This window comes from Aquarana catesbeiana, linkage group LG06, assembly GCF_042186555.1.
Source record: "Aquarana catesbeiana isolate 2022-GZ linkage group LG06, ASM4218655v1, whole genome shotgun sequence".
Taxonomy (NCBI): Eukaryota; Metazoa; Chordata; class Amphibia; order Anura; family Ranidae; genus Aquarana; species Aquarana catesbeiana.
This window is the reverse complement of record NC_133329.1, coordinates 231,210,839-231,233,497: the sequence shown is the minus strand read 5'-3', so window position 1 is coordinate 231,233,497 and position 22,659 is coordinate 231,210,839. Positions and strand designations below refer to the sequence as shown.

Below are 22,659 nucleotides of genomic sequence, written 5' to 3'. Positions count from 1 at the left end.
GGATCATGATTTACATATACATGTGAGACCTACATGTGTGTTCACATTTGCGGGGGGGGGATTTTAAAAAAAAAATTATTTCAATGTATTTTTTTTTTTTTTTTACACTGTACCTTTATTTTTTATTGAACTTTATTACTATTGCATCTCCTCTGATAGCATTGGTTGTGGCAGGTCCCCTTCACAGAGAAATCTGTGGTCCATTAGACCCCAGATCTCTCCTCTGCCCTCCAAAGTATCTGATCACACAGAGATCACTTTGATCAGATGCTTTACAAGCCAGTAACGCTTGTAAACAAACAAACTGAAAGAAAAAAAGTGACAAAATCGTTATCACTTCCGGTTTCTGATGTCATAGAGGGGGAGGTGCAGTGCATCCAATGCAACCTGTCCCATCCAGATTGGGCTCCTCGGTGGGATGGCAGAGCCCAGTAATTGTGGCTGTAGATACAACCATGACCCAGATATCAGCACCACTTAGTGATGACTTACAATATATATATACACATATATACACATATATACACACACACACACGTCTGGGTGGTGATTAAAGTGGTTGTATACCTCAAATTAAAAATGAACAAAGCACATGTTTCAATAGTGTGTGCTTTCCTTGAATCAAAGCACCTAGTGTGATTTATGCATGCTCAGTCGTTCCTCTGCTATATGCATGAGTCACTCCTAAGAGTCTATGCTGACATCAGGCCGTCCCGGGAGATAGCCCCATTCCCCCTTCAGCACACAGCAGATGATTGACGGCCTCAGCTGTCTATGTTTCCCTATGAGACTGTGTAGAGGAGGATGTGTCCATTCTCTCTATTCATCTCTCAGATTACACTCAACTCTCTTCTCTGTGCTGTATAATGTGTAACATCAGATCTCCGCTCTCTGAAGCTCAGAAATGAGGTGTAAAATGTGTGCTTTGGAAGTCTGCAAAGGAGAAAGGGCTGAATGTAAACAGGTACAAATATATATGTATTTGTTTAATCTCTAAATATCCTCTGAGGCCAGTCACTTCAGTGGGTACACGTTTTACAACCAGTTTAACATTTTTTTTTATATCTAACTTGGTTATCACAAGGGAGCCAACAAGCTAAAGGGTTGCTGGGGATGTGCTCTCCCACTCAGGCTCATCACTTACACTTTCTGCTCTGCATTTATTTGAATGGGTGACTACAAAGGGAGCTATTGAGAGAGGAGATTTGATTGTAGACAAAAGGCATAAAAGGAATGGAAACAGATGGTGATATCTGGAATAGTTCTAAGGTATTTTGAGGGATCAAATGTACACAGGATTTTAAAGAAAAAGGATGAATCTTTTTAGAAACTTGAAGCATATACTGTATGTAATTTTTGTTTTTTGACTTTACCTACACTTTAATTCATTAATCTATGAAGCGGTCCACACTGCACCAATACAGATAACAAAAATAGGGAAACTTTATCTTTTGCCCTACTAATTAAACATACTATATCATATATTGTAAAGCGCAGCATAAACTGTTGTTGCTATATAAATCCTGTATAATAATAATAATAATAATAATAATAAGGCTGGCCATAAATTGAAAGAATTTCTTTCCTGCAACCACACAATCCCCATCGGGAGAACACAATGGCTATAACAGCCGCTAGCAATAATCACAAGTAAAATCCGGCAGGCTGGCTGTACCCAAGTTGATCAATTGATCAACTTGGGTACATTCAGTGTGCCCATACACGGTTAGAATCTTGACCGGTTCCTGCTGAACCGGCCGAGATTCGAACTGTTTATGACCGGCTCAGAGCTTTGGCTTCAATGTTGATGCTAACCCAGAACAGATAGTGATAAGAGCTAAGGAAATCTGACACTATCACAGTATGCTTGTTCTGGATCTGGGATTCTCAAAAGTACTGAATCAGGCACAGCCAAGCATCTAGCAATTTCAGAAGGTGGCCAGAAATGGCAGCCCCCTTACGCAACTTTAAAATAAATGTACAGATCCAATCCAAAGAGAAAACCCAGAACAGGCTGCTATCCCTCAGGTTAGCTGAAAATGCAGACACAAATGCATGAAGGGAAAAAACCTTGAGTGGGGGCGTGGCTTAGCGAGTGAACGAGATGGCAGCACATTAGAGGAGCTCCGAGAACAGACACAGCCGACAGCACTTTACCCTGCGTACCTGGGTCGGGAGATGGGCAGATTGACTCACCAGACCTCTCACCCCAAAACACGCCGAACCCCAGCTTCTACCTCATCCAGAAGCATCTCGGAGCTACTAAAAGCTAAACCCGCGGACCGAGGCAGCGTGGCGGGACACAACATGACGGGCGCTCAGCAGGAGGAAGATGATTTTAGCGAGGACTCGCAATCTGCTCTGGAGGACACAGGTAGGAGTGTGACACGCTCACACAAACCCATTTGAGACTTATCCAAAGCGACTTGGAGCTGTGATAGCTGCAAAAGGTGGCTCTACAAAGTATTGACTTTAGGGGGGTGAATAGTTATGCACACTAACTTTTTCTGTTATTTTGTCCTATTTGTTGTTTGCTTCACAAAAAAAAAAGAAAAAAAAAAATCTTCAAAGTGTAAATTGAATGATGCAAATGCTCAAACAATCCATGTTAATTCCAAGTTATGAGGCAACAAAACACAAAAAATGCCAAGGGGGGTGAATACTTTTTCAGGGCACTATATATATATATATATATATATATATATATATATATATATATATATATATATATATATATATATATATATATATATATATATATATATATATATATATATATAGTGCCCTGAAAAAGTATATATACACACACATTTCATTTTAAACAAAATATATCTTCATTAACATTGCAAGTATATTTACCATTTGGTTGATGGATATAAAAGTGTGCGACGCACAACCAGAATTTAAAGCGGGGTTCCACCCAAATTTTGAACAATATCTGTATGTATTCTCTTCCTTGCCTAGATGCTGACATGCCGTTTAAAAAAATTTAAATCGCCGTAATTACCTTTAATTTTTCTATTCTTCTTTGCACTTCCTGGTTCTCCTCCCGTGGGAGTAGGCGTGTTTCTAGCCTCTCCCAGACTCCTGGGAGCTAGTCTCAGGCTTCCCAGGATGCCACTGAGCATGTGCGGGAACGAGCGGTGAATGCTGGGAGCACAGCATTCACCATATCCAGGAAATAAATGCTTGTGGGCTTCAAATGCCCACAATGAAGATGGAAACCGCCTGCAGTGAATAATATAAGTTATTCTTTCCGACGAAATCTGACACAGGCGGACATATTACACACAATATGTGAGTATGTAATGCTGAGAAGAAAAGTTTGTGAATGAACTCAATAAAAAAAAAAAAAAAAAAAACTATAGATAGGTGGACCCCCGCTTTAAAAATAAATGCAATTAGTGATCCACAGGACTCCGTGTGGTCCATCAACACCCCTCAGGAAAGCCCCAGACTATGCACCGGCGTATAACACGCACCCCAATTTAGGAGGGAATTTTAAGGAAAAAAAAAACTTTTAGGAGGGAAGTTGAAGGGAAAAAAAACTTACATTTAAATGCCCATCATTGCAGCCTTCCCCAGTGCAGCCTTCCCCAGTGCAGCCTTGTCAGTGCAGCCTTCCCCAGTGCAGCCTTCCCCAGTGCAGCCTTGTCCCAGTGCAGCCTTGCCCCAGTGCAGCCTTGCCCCAGTGCAGCCTTGCCCCAGTGCAGCCTTGCCCCAGTGCAGCCTTGCCCCAGTGCAGCCTTGCCCCAGTGCAGCCTTGCCCCAGTGCAGCCTTCGATCAACGGTCCCTGCTCCCTGTGCTTCAAAATCGCCGACCGCGATTTGCAAATGGCGCCGCCGGCGCCGAAATACACAGAGCCGGTCCTCGGCTCTTTCCGGCGGCTCTCGTTTACTTTTGGCTCCACTCGTAGTCCCGAGCGGAGCTACCTGAGTAGGTTCGGATAGCTCCGCTCGGGACTACGAGTGGAGCCGAAAGTAAACGAGAGCCGCCGGAAAGAGCCGAGGACCGGCTCTGTGTATTTCGGCGCCGGCGGCGCCATTTTCAAATCGCAGTGGGCGATTTTGAAATTTTGACAGCTCAGGATCGCAGGGTATCGGCGTATAACACGCACCTGCGACTTTCCCCTGATTTTAAGGGGAAAAAAGTGCGTGTTATACGCCGATAAATACGGTATCTTATCTTCTCCTCTAGAAGTATCTTTTCACTCTGATTGAGCAACATTGTTGCTGCTTGTTATTTAGGTGTTACTTGGTACAGTTCTTTAGTCCTTTGTTTCCAGCACTGTATCATTTACTTTCACATGTACACATTTTCTCACTATTCACTTGTCCCACTCTAAATTCAAATTTTCACCTTATCGTACCCCACCTTTGCTTATGTTAATGAAGATATATTTTGTTTAAAATGAAATGTTTATATATTATTCTTGGAAATGCCCATATAGGTCAAAAATATTTTTGACCTATATGTCCTTTTTGACATGTTCCTTAGCGCAACAAAACCTCCTGATGAAGACCATGAATGTAGGGGTCGAAATGCATTGGGGTGCTCATATGTAATGTACACATGTTTTGTAACAACAATTTTTGCAATGTGCATTTCTACCATTATTGATGGATGTTCTTGTTCTATATTCCAACCAGAGCTCATATTTTAAAACCCTTGTAAAAACTTGCATTTTGAACTTTGTAATAATAAAAGATTGACAAATACTTACCATTTCATGCTTATTTTGAGGCTATAAAACCCCTTGGTGAACTTTTCCATTTTGAAAATATAAAAGATGATCTTATGCCAAGTACATAGATACCAAACACGTCATGCTTTAAAATTGCGCACAACCGTACAGCAGCAACAAACTACATACATTTTTAAAAGACTTTAAAAGCCTTTACAGGTTACCACTTTATATTTACAGAGGAGGTCTACTGATAAAATTAATGCCCTCGATCTGACATTCACAGTGATACCTCACATGCATGGTGCAATTGCTGTTTACATATGACACCAGACAAACGCTTGCATTCGCCTTTGCGCGCGAGCAGGGGGGGGGGGGCAGGGTTGTTTTTTTTTTTTTATATTTATTTTGCTTTTTTATTTTATTTTTACACTGTTTCTATCATTTTTTTGTTTTTTATCATTTTTATTATCACAATGGAATGTAAATGTCCCCTATGATAGCAATAGGTAGCGACAGGTACTGTTTTTTTGAAAAAATTGGGGTCTATTAAACTCTAGATCTCTCCTCTGTCCTCAAAGCATCTGACCACACCAAGATCAGCGTGATATGATGCTTTCCCAATGGGGCTGTTTTTATCCGGCGAAACCGAAGTCATGAAATGCTCATAGCTTCCGGTTTCTTAGGCCCTAGAGATGATTGCAGCTGTTCTGGTTTCCGATCAGCTCTATGGTCAGCTGGAGAAACCACCGGCTGCATTCTCAGGATCCCCGATGGGACAGGAGAGCCGAGAAAAACATGGAAGATGGCGGGGGGTGTTCCCTCCTACTGCTTGTAAAAGCAGTCGAGGGGCTACTTAGCCGATAGGATTGCTTTTACATGAAAGCCGACCGCCGGCTGAAAAGAACGATACAAAGATGATACCTAAACCTTCAGGCATCATTCTGGTATAACCACTCAAAATCTAGCAACATACCAGTACGTTGCTGGTCCTTGTTAGGCATATATTGTAATGTTCTTTTTTTTCATGCAGCCTGTGGGCTGAGCGAAAAAAAAAGATTGATCGGTGGGTATGCCCACCATTAGAATACCACCCTGCATCCACCCACTTCTCATGATGGGCATACATGCACCGTTTTATTTTTAACTGTGGTGGTGAAATCACCTCCTACAATGCTGGAGTCGCTGATTTACGTATTGTGCGAGCAAACACTGTTGCTGTCAAGATGAATAAATCAGTGCTGAAGCTGAAAGTACCTACAAAGAAAATAATGGTTCACAGTAAACAGTAAAGTATAAAAGAATTCCATACCTGCAAAGGAGAGAGAGAGAGAGAGAGAGAGAGAGAGAGAGAGAGAGAGAGAGAGAGAGACAGAGAGACAGAGAGACAGAGAGACAGAGAGACAGAGAGACAGAGAGACAGAGAGACAGAGAGACAGAGAGACAGAGAGACAGAGAGACAGAGAGACAGAGAGACAGAGAGAACAATAAAACGACAACTATTTTTGGCTTTTTTATTTTAAATATATATTTTTTTACTTTTTTTTCACTTTTATTTGTAACTGTAACAGTTCCAGGTTTGAGGCTCTAAAAATGCAATGGCATCTCTGGAGACACTGTGAAAGTGTGCCCTATGACTATGCAGTGCTGTACCCTACGCTAATGCTCCACTAGTGTGTGGTAGCGTTGGACCAGGTTGGTCAGGACAGGAGGGACAATAAAAGCGGGTGTCACGCCTGTATCCATGTTTCCTATAGACACATTTTTTGGAGTGTTCTTTGGCCTGGGGCACCACGGAGGACTCTGGGAAGTGCCTCTTATGCAGCCGGCTCACTGTATTTGCACTGGGAAGGTGGGGCACAGCACCATCTAGAAAGAGAAGGGCTGGACTCAGTTCGTCCTGACGCTTTGTATAGCACATAAGCAGAGCCAATTGAAATGGGTATACAGACTTTTTTGTACCAGCTTCTGGCCTTATGGGCAATTAAGTACGGCACCAACAACTGATCATTGAAGTCCACCCCTCCCATATTAGGGTTGTATTCATGGACAAAGAGGGGCTTCTCAACAACACCAGTCGCCGTTGAAATTTAGACAGTTGTATCTGCGTGAAGGGAGGACAGAACGAAAACATTCCGATTATCCCTCCACTTCACTGCGAACAAATTATTACTTCTCAAGCAGGCTCTCTCCCCCGTCTAAGTCGGGATTCTACAAGCCGTTGGGGGAAGCCCTGGAGATTAGATCGCACGGTGCCACATGCGCCAATTCCACAATCAAAGAGGTGATTAAAAAGTGGCACGCTTGTGTAATAATTGTCCACGTACAAGCGGTACCCCTTTCCGAATAAGAGTGGCAGCAAGTCCCAAACAATCTTGCCAGTGCTCCCTATGTAGTCTGGGCAGTTCTCGGGCTCCACGTGACTATCTCTTCCCTCGTAAACCATAAAACTATATGTATAGCCTGTTGCCCTGTCAAAGAGCTTATACAACTTGACCCCATATCTGGCACGCTTGCTGGGAAGATACTGTTTGAAAGACAAGCAGCCAGAAAACTTAATCAGGGACTAATCAACGCAGATAATTTGATCAGGAATAAACAAGGTTGCAAAAACTGTTGGTTGAATTGTTTTATGAGGGGCCGAATTTTGTGGAGCCGATCAAATTCAGGGTCACCCCAAGGACGACAGAGTTCATTGTCGTTGAAGTGCATAAACCACAAGATCTGCTCGTACCTAGCCCTGGCCATGGGGGCATATGGTGAATTGGGTCAGTGGACCAATATGACCGTAACTCACTTTTTGTAACTATGCTAATGAGGAGGGATAGGCCCAGGAAGGTCTTAGATTTGGAAACCGTAATAGGTTTCCAATCTCTGGCACGGGTCAACTGGAGATTAGCAGAGATGAATTGACCAGCATACAAATTGCTTTGGTCCACTAGAGATCTTCCGTGAAAAACAGCGAATAAAAATCAAATGACATAAAATCAACTGTTTCCACCTGAATTCTGGGTTGGCCAGTGAATGAGGGAAGTACGGGCCCTGCAGAAGTGGTGGGCTCCGGGAAGGGCACTATGGGCTCTACGGGCCTGTATTTGCCTTCTTTTTGGTGGCTGTGGGCACTACTTGTGCTAGCCACCGCACCAGCTTAAATTGCACTTATGGGACTCACCATGTCACCACGTGATACTGCAGTGCTGGTTTGACTATGACCAGGGTGTACTAGGTCGCTGGTGCTTCCCAGTACACCAGAAGGATGAGCGGCACGAGTACTGGCTCCCTGCTCCACACGAGAGCTCTGCGGTTGTTGCATCTCAGCAACAGAAGAACGGGGTCAGGTACGTCTGACCTTAGCAGGGACCACTACTCCATCGTCAGAGCCATCTGTCAGGGTGCCGCCGCTGTCTACTGGTTCCTATACTGAGCCTGAATCTGCCAGTGAGGCGGCTTCCCATTCATCTCATCATAAGATGTTACGTCAAGTAAATAGATAACATGTCCCGCTTTAAAATTGTGAATGCCCAAGGAACTGCGACAAACTACAAATATTTTAAATTCTCCATATGTGATGCGTGAAACGCCTTTACAGGCTACTATTTTAGAGGTACACAGAGAGGCCTGGCCCGAGAATTATTGCTCTCACTCGGACATTTGCAACAATACCTCACGTGTGGTGGGATCATGATTTACATATACATGTGAGACCTACATGTGTGTTCACATTTGCGGGGGGGGATTTTAAAAAAAAAATTATTTCAATGTATTTTTTTTGTTTTTTTTTTTACACTGTACCTTTATTTTTTATTGAACTTTATTACTATTGCATCTCCTCTGATAGCATGGGTTGTGGCAGGTCCCCTTCACAGAGAAATCTGTGGTCCATTAGACCCCAGATCTCTCCTCTGCCCTCCAAAGTATCTGATCACACAGAGATCACTTTGATCAGATGCTTTACAAGCCAGTAACGCTTGTAAACAAACAAACTGAAAGAAAAAAAGTGACAAAATCGTTATCACTTCCGGTTTCTGATGTCATAGAGGGGGAGGTGCAGTGCATCCAATGCAACCTGTCCCATCCAGATTGGGCTCCTCGGTGGGATGGCAGAGCCCAGTAATTGTGGCTGTAGATACAACCATGACCCAGATATCAGCACCACTTAGTGATGACTTACAATATATATATACACATATATACACATATATACACACACACACACGTCTGGGTGGTGATTAAAGTGGTTGTATACCTCAAATTAAAAATGAACAAAGCACATGTTTCAATAGTGTGTGCTTTCCTTGAATCAAAGCACCTAGTGTGATTTATGCATGCTCAGTCGTTCCTCTGCTATATGCATGAGTCACTCCTAAGAGTCTATGCTGACATCAGGCCGTCCCGGGAGATAGCCCCATTCCCCCTTCAGCACACAGCAGATGATTGACGGCCTCAGCTGTCTATGTTTCCCTATGAGACTGTGTAGAGGAGGATGTGTCCATTCTCTCTATTCATCTCTCAGATTACACTCAACTCTCTTCTCTGTGCTGTATAATGTGTAACATCAGATCTCCGCTCTCTGAAGCTCAGAAATGAGGTGTAAAATGTGTGCTTTGGAAGTCTGCAAAGGAGAAAGGGCTGAATGTAAACAGGTACAAATATATATGTATTTGTTTAATCTCTAAATATCCTCTGAGGCCAGTCACTTCAGTGGGTACACGTTTTACAACCAGTTTAACATTTTTTTCTATATCTAACTTGGTTATCACAAGGGAGCCAACAAGCTAAAGGGTTGCTGGGGATGTGCTCTCCCACTCAGGCTCATCACTTACACTTTCTGCTCTGCATTTATTTGAATGGGTGACTACAAAGGGAGCTATTGAGAGAGGAGATTTGATTGTAGACAAAAGGCATAAAAGGAATGGAAACAGATGGTGATATCTGGAATAGTTCTAAGGTATTTTGAGGGATCAAATGTACACAGGATTTTAAAGAAAAAGGATGAATCTTTTTAGAAACTTGAAGCATATACTGTATGTAATTTTTGTTTTTTGACTTTACCTACACTTTAATTCATTAATCTATGAAGCGGTCCACACTGCACCAATACAGATAACAAAAATAGGGAAACTTTATCTTTTGCCCTACTAATTAAACATACTATATCATATATTGTAAAGCGCAGCATAAACTGTTGTTGCTATATAAATCCTGTATAATAATAATAATAATAATAATAATAATAAGGCTGGCCATAAATTGAAAGAATTTCTTTCCTGCAACCACACAATCCCCATCGGGAGAACACAATGGCTATAACAGCCGCTAGCAATAATCACAAGTAAAATCCGGCAGGCTGGCTGTACCCAAGTTGATCAATTGATCAACTTGGGTACATTCAGTGTGCCCATACACGGTTAGAATCTTGACCGGTTCCTGCTGAACCGGCCGAGATTCGAACTGTTTATGACCGGCTCAGAGCTTTGGCTTCAATGTTGATGCTAACCCAGAACAGATAGTGATAAGAGCTAAGGAAATCTGACACTATCACAGTATGCTTGTTCTGGATCTGGGATTCTCAAAAGTACTGAATCAGGCACAGCCAAGCATCTAGCAATTTCAGAAGGTGGCCAGAAATGGCAGCCCCCTTACGCAACTTTAAAATAAATGTACAGATCCAATCCAAAGAGAAAACCCAGAACAGGCTGCTATCCCTCAGGTTAGCTGAAAATGCAGACACAAATGCATGAAGGGAAAAAACCTTGAGTGGGGGCGTGGCTTAGCGAGTGAACGAGATGGCAGCACATTAGAGGAGCTCTTTACCCTGCGTACCTGGGTCGGGAGATGGGCAGATTGACTCACCAGACCTCTCACCCCAAAACACGCCGAACCCCAGCTTCTACCTCATCCAGAAGCATCTCGGAGCTACTAAAAGCTAAACCCGCGGACCGAGGCAGCGTGGCGGGACACAACATGACGGGCGCTCAGCAGGAGGAAGATGATTTTAGCGAGGACTCGCAATCTGCTCTGGAGGACACAGGTAGGAGTGTGACACGCTCACACAAACCCCTCACCTACGCCAACATGTCTGGCTTTGCAGCAGACATCAAAGCAAGTTCTTAGCAGCCATTACAGACTTAAAGTCTAATCTGCTAGTGCTGTCTGACAAGATGGAGGCAGTGGAAGTGCAGGGAAAGCACAGAGACAGAGAACTACTCAGATTAGACAAGATTGCAGACACACGTTTCCCACTTCATTGAAATGAACCGGCACATAGAGGACCTCGATAACCGAGGAAGGAGAAACAACATCAGGGTGAGAGGGATCCCTGAGTCTGTAGACAATGACCAGATAATTCCTGCCCTGAAACGAGTATTCAACAGTCTCTTGGAAAGACAGGAGGACTCAGACATAGAATTTGTCAGAGCACACAGAGCACTCAGAGCTAGAGGCCCAGATACTGCTCCCCCAAAAGACATAATATGCTGCCTGCAGAGTTTCCCTCTTAAGGAGGATATCATGAGGAAAGCAAGGAGGAATGACCACATCATTTTTAATGGGGCAAACATAAATGTTATATCAAGACCTCTCACAGATTACACTGAAAAATCGCAGGGCTCTGCGACCCCTCCTGGATAAACTAAGGGAAAGAGACATAAGATACACATGGCGCTTCCCTTTTGCCCTGGTAATCACAGTCTCAGGAAAACAACTCATGTTACGCACTTCAGATGACCTCCCTGATTTTTGTGCTGCCCTGGATTTGGACCTAATTGATCTGCCAGAATGGTACCAGGAGTTTACCTTGCCCCCTCACACCAGAAGCCCTCCCAGCTCTCCTCTATCTACCCCTGGAACAACAAGGGGGACCCCTGCGTCGCGTTCCACTCCATCCAGGTTTCGCAAACTTGACTGATCCAGCACTCTTCCTACCGGAACCTCCCCAATAGTCTCCTGTACTAAGGTCTGAGCTATAGGATAAATAACTGCTACCGGCCAATTTCATATATTCATGGACATAATAGGATAATAAGACTTACGTATACCAATACAGTTAATGGCTAAAGCAAACATAACCAAGTTGAGGTTTTAACATAAAGTTGATTTTGGTACATTGCAGTTAAGGCCTAGAAGTGGTTCCCTACCTAATGCATCTTGAGAGGATGTGCTTTAAAACAAAAGTACTAAGATGATCTACAGATATATGTGTTGCGCGATGGCTATTCATAGACTTTAGAATATAAATCAATCGCTATGGACTACAATAGACCACAGGTCGGTCTAGCTGATTTGTTTATTCCTAATTACCGAAATGCAGATAATGACTCCTGGATGCTGATAGTAACCTGATGCAAGAGTCACCAGCTGCTACAGGCAAGGAACTATTTTCATAAGAGAACCAAAGGGAGGGGTTCGGGAACAGGAAGCTCTCTCTGGACCCAAACTCAAATGTTGCCTCAAAGAGGCTGTGTCGTTCTTTTTCTCCGTTCTACCTGACTTAACAGTTACCAAGTTTACAACAAGTTTTTCAAACTTTCGGACGCTGGCTTCCCACGTACCCACAAAAGTGTATCTGAGCCGAGATTCTTGACTCCGGTGCACTACTTAATTACTTTAGCGTAGTGTGTTAACTGACTAAAGTAAATATAATTACTCTATTAGGAGGTAAACTCACCCCTGTTTTCTTTTTTTTTTTATCTATTAACTCTCCTTATTTCTCCCTTTTTCTCTCTGTTCCCCTCCCCCTCTTATCACCCAACCAACTGTGGAGATTGGTCGTTAACTGGCACCTTAGAATCTTTTACAGGTCACACGTACTGAATTCAACCATCCAACTAAACTGATGGCCTACTCGGCACTGGGGAAATCCCCCAGAGTGATCTCGCATTACATAAGAGGACTGAATATCCCAGAGAAAAGGACATCACTCCTTTGGGAACTGAAAAAGGGTAAGCCACACTTTCTTTTCCTCCAGGAGACCCATTTTAAAACAGGTCACATTCCAAAACTCACCAATACCTACTTTACGGAGGCCAATCACGCGACAAATGACACAGCTAAAACTAAGGGAGTCTCGATTCTTGTGAGTAGAGATTCCCCATTTACCCTCAGAGAGAGTCTATTGGACCCCGAGGGCAGATACATTTTCCTTAAAAGGTACATATTTTGACAGACCCATCACGTTAGCAAACGTATACTTCCCTAATTCAGGACAGGTTACCTTTTGCCAAAAAATTACTCATAATTACTCATAATGGTAGGAGACTTTAATGTGCCACTAAATCCAGCAGTTGACTCCTCTTTGGGGAAATCCTGCATTAAATATAGCGCCCTTAAAAGAATTAAAACCCTTCTTAACTCTTTACAGTTAATAGATTCCTGGAGGTATCTCCACCCAGACGCTAGAGACTTCTCATATCATTCAGCTCCACATAATAGATACTCACGTAGAGACCTATTGTTCATCACTCAAAGAGACTTGCCAAATGTGACGGACGCCCAAATAGGTGTTCAAGTGCTGTCTGACCACGCACCAATATCCCTGACGATAGATTTAAGCACACCAGCCCCTAGATCGAACATATGGAGACTTAATCCCTCACTTATAAACAGATCCGGAACTAATGCCCAAAATAACCACAGCACTGTCTGACTATTTTAAAAACAATATTACCCCTACAATGGACCCCATGACAATCTGGCAAGCACACAAATGCTGCATTAGAGGGGAATTAATCAAATTAGGATCCCAAAGAAAGAAAAAACAGGAACAAGAAGTTACTAAACTGATAAATAAAATTAATAAGTTAGAAAATAGTCATAAACAATCCCTATCGCTGCAGTCAGCTAAAGAACTACTTGACACTCGCAAGACACTATAACAAATATTTGAGTACAAATCTAAAAGAATGTTATTCTTCAAAAAAGCAATATACTATGAGACAGGAGACAAAACAGGCAGGTTGCTATCCAGAGCGTTGAAAGAAGCTAATTCAAAGAATCACATTGCTGGGATCAGATCACAAAAGGGGACATTAGACGTCACCACTGAAGCTATAACGACACATTTTCAACAATTTTACTCACAATTATACAACTTGCCAATGCAACACAAACCCCATGACATAACAGTTAATAGAAAGCAAGCCATACAAGACTACCTTACTGAGAGTGGGATCCCCAGACTCGGTGACACAGAGACATCCCCCTTAGAAGAAGAAATAACAGAAACAGAAATTAAGTCGGCAATAAAAGACCTCAAACCAGGGAAAAGTCCGGGCCCAGACGGCTTCACATCAATTTATTACAAAACATTTGATCATATTCTAACAACCCCCTTACAAAGAGCTCTAAATGCCTTGTCCTCGACCACTCCTGTACCAACTGAATTCTTATCGGCCCACATTACAGTAGTACCAAAACCAGGGAAAGACCCTACGGAATGCTCAAGCTACAGACCTATTTCATTACTGAATTTAGATTTAAAAAATATTAACAAAAGTGATGGCAAATAGATTAAGGTCAATTCTACACTCACTAATGGGTCCAGAACAGGTGGGCTTTATGCCCAACAGGGAAGCAAGGGATAATGTGATCAAGGCCCTTTTACTAACGCATGCAACACACAATGGGGACTGTGAGGGCCTTCTCCTGTCCACGGATGCGGAGAAGGCCTTCGATAGAGTCTCATGGGAATATATGCTAGATACATGCAAATATGTCGGTCTAGGCCCACGCATGACAACATGGATCTCAGCCCTTTATGACAAACCGTCAGCCCGGTTGAAGATTAACGGATCGTTGTCAGATAGGGTCTTGATCACAAACGGTACTAGGCAGGGGTGCCCATTGTCCCCTCTGCTATTCATCCTTTCTTTAGAACCATTCATCAGAACGATAAATCAAGATAAATCAATCACAGGATTCGAAGTAGCGTATAAGGAATACAAGATTGCAGCATACGCTGACGACCTCTTGTTTTTCTTGACTAAACCACACATAACAATACCCAACTTGATGAAACAATTTACCCATTATGGCTACCTGTCAAATCTTAAAATAAACTACACAAAATCAGAAGCGATGAATATCTCCCTCACTGACGAAAATTTGAACAAAACCAAAAACAACTGTCCTTTTAGATGGGAAACTAACTCCCTCAAATATCTAGGGATAAAATTAACACCAAGATTAACATCTATATATGAACATAACTTCCCAGCTTTGCTACAAGAAATAAAGAAAGACCTACAAATATGGCACAACAAATATTTCTCATGGTTCGGTAGGGCGGCGATATTAAAAATGGTCATTCTACCCAGATTGCTATACCTACTCAGATCCCTCCCAATCAAGCTACCACAAATATTCTTTAAGGGCCTGCAATCTACCCTGATACAATTCCTCTGGGGACACAAAAAAGGCAGAATCAAATTCCAACTTCTCACTAGACCAAAAGATCAGGGGGGTATGGGAATACCAAATTTTTATTACTACCTTGCTTCGCACCTCACAAGGGTGACTGACTGGCACTGTCATGCTGAGTCTAAAGACTGGGTCTTGTTGGAGGCCTCACTGTACCAAACCCCTCTGAAATTCTCCCCCTGGATACCATCGGAAACTCAAAACATACAACTTAGAAAACATCCACTGACAGGCACTACACTAAACCTATTTCAGAAAATAGCAAACACTACGGAACTGACCTCAGGCCTAAGTCCATTTTCCCCGTTGATGGACAACCCTGACTTTCCACCAGGACTTAAGAACAAAACTCTACAGACCCCAGATGGTAAACAACCACTCTTAGCAATGAACTATATAAATAAAGGCAACATTAAGGATTTCACTACACTCAAGACAGAAAATGATCCCATAGGACTTCCCCTATGGTCATACTTTCAAATACGCAGCTACCTAACTAGCAAGTCAAGAAAACCCTTCTTCCTTAGGCAGCTAACAGAACTAGAGGAAATTTGTATAAAGGGCACGCAATTCAGCAGAGCGACTTCAACCTCATACAGCTGGTTACAAAAGTCAAAAGAGACAACAGATGACAGATTCAAGGTTGCATGGTCTAAGGCATTGCAAGCAGAGATCACTGACAAACAGTGGAAAGTAGCGTGCATCATGTCACACAAATGCTCAATAAGTACTAAAACAGGAAATGTCATACAAACTCCTGACACACTGGTACGCTACACCTAACAAGCTTAAGAAATGGTTCCCTCACACCTCGGACAGATGCTGGAGATGTGAGGAAGAGAAAGGAACTCTAATACATATTTGGTGGGAGTGTCCCATAATAAGCGCATTCTGGAATAAAGTCAAGGAGCTTGTGAAGCTAATCACGGAGACGAGTCTTGAACTTAATGCACCTTGTTGTCTACTTCACATATCAAATTTTCCTCTTAAAAAATACAAAAAAATCACTGACAAAACACTTACTCAATGCGGCTAAATCCTTAATACCATTCAACTGGAAAAATAGGAACCCCCCGTCTATACAAAACTGGTTAAAAAAAGTCGCATGAAATTAGCTACATGGAAGACACCCTCGCCCAATCCAAAGATAAAGCTGAACAATTCCAAAAGACATGGTCTCCGTGGTTTGCTTTTAAATTCTCTAAAACATATGAAGAGTTGATGAAACAGTGAAGAATCGCAAATTAAAATAAAAGTAAAGAAATTCACGCTGTATGTAAGCAATAACGACCACTCTCCACCAGCCGATATAGATAACATAAAAGAAGTAACAAAATAATTCATAACATATCCCTGAATACCTCACCCCATCCCTATACCCTTATCTACTTTCCTATCTACTCTATCCATTTCTATACTTTCAAAATCAAAGCTGCCTATAATAGCAGAAATTGATGTGAAATATTATGTATTATATGATACCCCATAAGACATAGTTATGCTGTAATATAAGTCATATACTAGACAAACCTAGCACTAAATTGACTCAACTTTAACTAGAAACAGTGGTAAATTACACTTTGGTATAGATCAGCAATATGTTACAGAAATGATTTGTAACTTATTCATTGCTTTGATTTGTAAGCTGTATAAAACTTTCAAATAAAACTTTTTGATGTAAAAAAAAAAAAAAAAACCTTGAGCATTTACAACCACGTTAATATTACTGTATAAGTATAACAGTATCTAATTTGCTGCTCAAAGTGTACTTAAAATGGAAAAAGTGTTACAGAAGGAGGTCTTGGAAAGGTTTTCACTTTGTGTTACTGCATTACTGTGTAATAGGATTTAGAATTGAAATGGTCTACAGCAGAGCTGCACGATTCTGGCTAAAATGAGAATCACGATTTTTTTGATTAGAAGATAGATCATGATTCTCACGATTCTTGCGGCGTAACATCATCTTTCACATTAAAACAAAAAAAATTGGGTTCATTTTACTGTTTCGTTTTTTTTTTTTATTCATTGAAGTGTATTTTTTCCCAAGAAATTGCATTTGAAAGACCGCTGGGCAAATACAGTGTGACATAAAATATTGCAGCAATTGCCATTTTATTCCCTGGGGTCTTTGCTAAAATGTACATATCGTTTGGGGGTTCCAAGTCATTTTCTAGCAAAAAATATTGATTTTAACTTAAGAAAGAAGTGTCAGAAAAAAGATTTAGTCTTTAAGTGGTTAAACTTCCTGCATTTACATGTTGTTGAAAACTTGGAAGACTGCCCAGATTATTTATTTACACAGAAGTTCTATCCCTTTGATCTAAGAAGGAAGCTTAGTTACAATATTTCAAGTTAAAGACTTGGCAGGCTGCCCAGATGCTTTCTTTTGACAGCTGAGTGAGCAGATAAAGTCTCTCCACTTGTTTATATGAAAGAATCGCAAAATCTGCAGGAGAGATCTGGGGGGGTGAATCGAGATCATGATTTTTTAACGATTAATTGTGCATCTCTAGTCTACAGTATGCTCAGATCCAAACTGTGTATCTTTCTATCTATGTACCTGGAGGGTTGGAGGCCATGTGCAACAACCAACACTGTCATTCCACATTTAAAAGCTTACAATGGCTGACAGGTTTGCTCTAAAAACATCATGATAATTACAAATATATGACATCTCCTGTCAGCTAGCAACATTAATTTATAAAAGATTGTTATCATTTGGTGCATATTATAGGATTGGCTCACTTTTACTTGATAAAAAAAAAAACTTTTCAAGAAAATGAACTTCAAAAGACTATAGTAAAACACAAAAAGAACTCACTTTCTGACACAGCTGACACTTCATCCTGTATCGCCAAGATTAATTTGGCCTCCCTGGTCAAGTACTGGCATCTCCGCTCCTCGTGTTGCAAAATGATGGCAATTCTTCTAGACAGGTTGTGTAAGCAGTTTATCACAGAAGGATCTGCATTTGCCTGAAGAACATATACAAAAAGGACAAACATTACATACAGAAAAGTTTATCTTTGAAAGCTTAAAAGTACATTAAGTACTTAACCACTTGCCGACTGTGTCACGCAGATATACTGCAGCACAATGGCTCTCCTGGGCGAAATCCCATATGGGTGCGCCCTCTGATGGCCGAAAACACACAAATCCCTGTGCTGTCAGAGGAGCCATATCCTTTGTTCCTACTAAGTAGGAAAAACCATATGGCTTCTTCTCCTAGTCAATCCTATCCCAATATAGTTAGAACACAGTGAGGGAACACAAAATGAACCCCTTGATTGCCCCCTAGTGTTAACCCCTTCCCTGCCAGTGACATTTACACAGTAATCAGTGCATTTTTATAGCACTGATCGCTGCATAAATGCAAATGGTCCCAAAAAATGTCAAAAGTCTCCGATCTGTCGCAATGTTGCAGTACCACTAAAAATCGCAGATCACCGACATTACTAGTAAAAAAAAATAACAATGCCATAAATCTTTCCTATAGTGTGCAGACGCTATAACTTTTGCGCAAACCAATCAATATACGTTTATTGCGTTTTTTTTCCAAAAAATATGTAGACGAATATATATTGGCCTAAACTGATGAAGAAATTAGTTTTTATTTAAAAATGTGGGGGATATTTATTATAGAAAAAAGTAAAAAAATATTGTTTTTTTTTTTCAAAATTGTCGCTTTTTTTTGTTTATAGCACAAAAAAAAAAAAAAAAAAAAAAAAAAAACTGCAGAGGTGATCAAATACCACCAAAAGAAAGCTCTATATGTGGGGAAAAAAGGAAGCAAATTTATTTTGGGTACAGCGAACGACCGCGCAATTGCCAGTTAAATCGACAAATTGTAAAAAGTGCTCTGGTCAGGAAGGGGGTAAAAACTTCCGGGGCTGAAGCGGTTAAAGTAGAACTACAGGCAAAACAGTTTTTTTTTCTGGATAGCGTAAGGGAGGGTTATCACCCCTGTCAGATTTTATTTTCACCATCTGTGTCCCATTGGGGAGATTAACCTTCACTTCCTCAGATAAGTCAGATAGCCAAACAGGAAGTGAGAGGAAATCCATGCAAATTAAGGAAATTCTTTGGGAACCCCCAGGTCACCGGAACTAGTATCCCCATTGGAAAAGTTCCCCTCTATTACTTTTCTGGGGACAACCCAAATTTTGGGGTTTTCTTTTACTTTCACATTTGATAATGGTAAACAGGACAAATAGAGGGTGAATCTCGATAACGAGGGAACAGACGGCAATAAAAACTGACAAGCATTCTAATCACTCTTCATTCTATCCAAAACGAAAAAAAAGTTTTGCCTTTAGTTATACTTTAATAATGCCGCACAAACAGCAAACATGATGTGTAAAGCCAAATAACCCATAGCACCAAAACAGTTAATCTTTACTGAAATGCAAACCGAAAATTAGTCAAATTTCCCTGGTACAGAACCTCAGTGGTTTCTTTAGACAGCCATTTGTTTGCAGGGTTGCTCCTGCTTATACCTCCTGTTGTTCATGCGCCCTTTGTCACATAACACTAATCATCCCGAATACTACATTCCAAGTAGATTTCTCCAGTCCTGAACAGCAATTGGCTGTTGAACACACTGTGCAACAACAGATCATTATTACACCTAGAAGAAGAGCATCCAACATCGGAGCTCTTGGTACAATTACAATTAAGCCTCGTACACACGGTCAGAAAATCAGACGGAAAACATCACTTACGAAGGGATCATGCGATAATCTGATCATTAGTACACAGCTTTCGAGAACCGATCAAGACAGTTAAAAAGGAGAAGTCCAGCCTGAGCTTGTTTGGCTGGGCTTCTCCTTGACACATTTTGACGTCACAGAAATCAGTCCAGGCACCGCATCATCACGACAATAAAGTGTGGATGCTCCAGATGCCTGGACTGATGCCTGTCTCAGCCTCTCAGCGGACCGCTGAGAGACTGAGACAGCCCCCCCCCCGCCACAGCTCAGCACTCCAGTGAGCGTGGAGGAGCAGAGAGGAGAGCTCCTGATTGACAGTCAGCAGCTCACCGCTCAGGGATCTGTGAGAACCGAGTCATTGGAGATGTTCGATCGCTCGGTTCTCAGTGTAGAGGTGGTGGGGGATAGATGCAGCATTGAACCGATGCTGCATCCACCTAGGTAAGTATAAATGGACCAAAAAAAACCAAAAAACACAATACTTCTCTTTAAGGCCTCATGCACACTGGACGTTAAAATAACGTTATAAAAACATTAGTAGCTTTGCAGTGAGTTTTTCAACGTTTTTGCAATAGTGTTTTCTAGCGTTTTTTCCACCTTACCGTTTTTTTTTTTTTTTTCAATGGATTAAAAACGTTAAAAAACGCTGGTGAGCAACGTTTATCAGCGTTAGAGCATTTTTACAGCTGGAAAAACATCTCTCAGAACCCATTAGTTTTGGGGGTTTTTTACTGCTCAAAAACGTTACTCCCCAAAACTGCTGATAACAGTCTATGTGTGCATGGACACATAGGATAACATGGAGAGTTTAATGACTCTAGAAAAAAACGTCTACTGCCAAAAACAGCTGCTGTAAAAACGTCCAAAAAACATCCAGTGTGCATGAGGCCTTAAATGTGAAATTATCTGAGGGGACAAACACGAAAAATTCTCTTGTACATTATCAGAATATACAGAATGAACGATCTTTAATCAGCACAGTATCAGCCCGAAAGAAATCAGAAGACCAAGATCACGCATGCTCGTTAAAGAATACATTACAATTCAACACATTATATCACTTCTGAAGTTATATTCTGACATACGAGCATTTTTGGAACTGTAGTAACCTCTTCATTTTCAATATGAGACCAGCATGCAAAAAAAAAAAAAAAAAAAAGAGGCTTTAGACTATCCTTTTGATAGGAAATCGTGAAAAAAAGCACTGCACTGCTTTCAGCTAATTTTCAGCTAACAACTGAATCTTTTACTTCTCCCATCAGTTCATCCTTCACAGTTACTACCTTTTGTTTCAGCAGCCCCTCCCTATAAGATTGTAAACTCGCAGGGCCCTCCTAACCCTCTTGTATTGAATTGTATTGTTGCTGTATTGTCTCCCTTTATATTGCAAAGCGCTGCACAAACTGTTGGCGCTATAATTTATTTAATATTTAATTATATATGGAAAAACAAAAAAGCATAACGCCCTAAAAAATTTTCACGCAGTTGTTTATCCACTATATATCAGTACTATGTTTTTCAAAAATCTACTCTGATTCCTTGTGATATACTGTAGAAGAAAAGCTCTGCAACAATATTAGTCATCCAAATGCAAACATTTGCTTCTGCTGAAATTCTCACTTTTCAGTATCCAAGTACTACAGCAATCAAGAGAGAAAAAGGAAGGGAAGTACTACTGCTATAGCAGGGAGAGATGGTTTGCTTCCATTCCCAATTTAATATTCACAAAAAAGGAAAAGAATAGCCACAAATTGCTCCAAAAAATGAAAATCTGCGCATTTTCCAAAACTAATTTTCTTTCTCGTACATCACGGGACACAGAGCCTCAGTAATTACTGATGGGTTATATAGGGTATCACTAGGCGATTGGACATTGGCACACCCTAAACAGGAAGTTCAATTCCCTATATAATCCCTCCCCTTACAGGGATACCTCAGTTTTTTCGCCAGTGTCATAGGTGTTGGTCACGTGTAAAGATGTGCTGTGCTGAGCTCCAAAGGGAATATCCTATATCCTATAGGATAGGATATTCAAGCCAGGTGAACCGGATCCATTTCAAGGTGTCCTTTCTAGGCCGAATTGGATGGTACCCGGGTCTCGTGTCCGAAGAAACAAGGTTTTACCTGTAACGCTTTTTAGAGAGCTGGACCCCGCGTTTCAGAATTTGGTTTTTCTAGCCTTCTTGGCAGGGTGCTTTACAGGCCCCGAACTGCGGATCCCCCTATCCATAGGGGGCCCCAGTCTCTGAAGGTTTTCCAAACGGAGCCCACCGTGGGAGGTGAAGATTGGGTCTGTATAACAGAACCCTGCAGCTGGATAAGGTAAGGGAGATTCCACAGAATTTTTTAATTCTAGTAGGTTTCTCCTTTAAGTAAATGTATGCTATGCCTACTGCCGCCACCGGGGGCTGCCAAGAGCACATACCTTCACATGCTTGATTGTTTGTCTCAGTGTTCACGCTGCACAGCTCCTCCAGCCGAGCTCCAGGGAGGATGGGATGGGGGGCTCTTCCTCAGGGATATTCCCCCCCCAAGATTAGGGGGGCTGCGGTGGTCTGAAAGGCGGTAGTATACCGCGCTACCGCCGCCACTACTATTGGCAGATCCCATCATCTGCCGGCCTCTCTCCTTCCTCCTTCACCCCAGCCTCCCCTCCACGCTTGTCCCGGAGGGTCGGCTCGCGCGGCAAAGCACACGTTTTTATTTTTTAAAAAACCGAGGGGGGGGGCGGAGCGTTAGCGCGACGTCCTTACACGCCGGCTGCATAGGCTATAAGAAGCACACTTTTTCAGGTGCACTCAGCCTATGGAGGGACACAGAGCTGATGGTCGCATGTAAGGTGGGACACA

The 22,659-nt window shown here is 41.8% G+C and overlaps 1 protein-coding gene across 7 annotated transcripts in view; it reads right to left on the bottom strand.

Moving 5' to 3' along the window:
• Nucleotides 1-22,659, bottom strand: part of NPRL3 (NPR3 like, GATOR1 complex subunit) — a 309,508-nt gene that overhangs the window by 207,515 nt on the left and 79,334 nt on the right. For all 7 annotated transcript variants that reach the window (XM_073633030.1, XM_073633034.1, XM_073633032.1 and 4 more), the window contains one exon: nucleotides 17,923-18,076. In XM_073633030.1, coding sequence (XP_073489131.1) covers nucleotides 17,923-18,076 — 154 coding nt within the window. The remainder of the gene's footprint in view (nucleotides 1-17,922; nucleotides 18,077-22,659) is intronic.